Here is a 320-nt window from a genome sequence, read left to right as displayed (position 1 = left end):
ACAGAACCTTCGGCGGCTGGATGAGGAAGATGCGCGATTGGGTCACTCAGAAAAACGCTCTGGAACAGGACCTCAAAGCAGCCGCAGAACAGGGCGTCGACTACACGCGTTTCTATGGGTAAGGACACTTCAACGGTTGGCATTGATTGTTCCTACAGTGGGGATTATCTTGCGGCTTGTTAGTTTAAAATACGACCGTCCAGTGCTAATCCTCACTCCCTAAAAAAGGAAGGAAGAAAAAGGAAAAAAGAACATAATAATATGGAACGGTTGTTAGTGTTAAAGAATTACTTAAAATACCTGTAGCCCGTTCCTGGTAA

At 45.0% G+C, this 320-nt stretch overlaps 1 protein-coding gene across 1 annotated transcript in view; it reads left to right on the top strand.

The window, feature by feature from the left end:
• The window catches only part of LOC119590973 (heme-binding protein 2-like), a gene marked incomplete at its 5' end in the record, with an annotated part of 3,374 nt that overhangs the window by 2,416 nt on the left and 638 nt on the right, over window positions 1-320 (top strand). The window contains 1 exon segment of the mRNA XM_037939706.1: window positions 5-118. Coding sequence (XP_037795634.1) covers window positions 5-118 — 114 coding nt within the window.

The sequence above is a fragment of the Penaeus monodon genome, chromosome 28 (assembly GCF_015228065.2).
Source record: "Penaeus monodon isolate SGIC_2016 chromosome 28, NSTDA_Pmon_1, whole genome shotgun sequence".
Lineage (NCBI taxonomy): Eukaryota > Metazoa > Arthropoda > Malacostraca > Decapoda > Penaeidae > Penaeus > Penaeus monodon.
The sequence above is the reverse complement of the archived record's forward strand: the minus strand, read 5'-3'. Positions and strand labels throughout refer to the sequence as shown.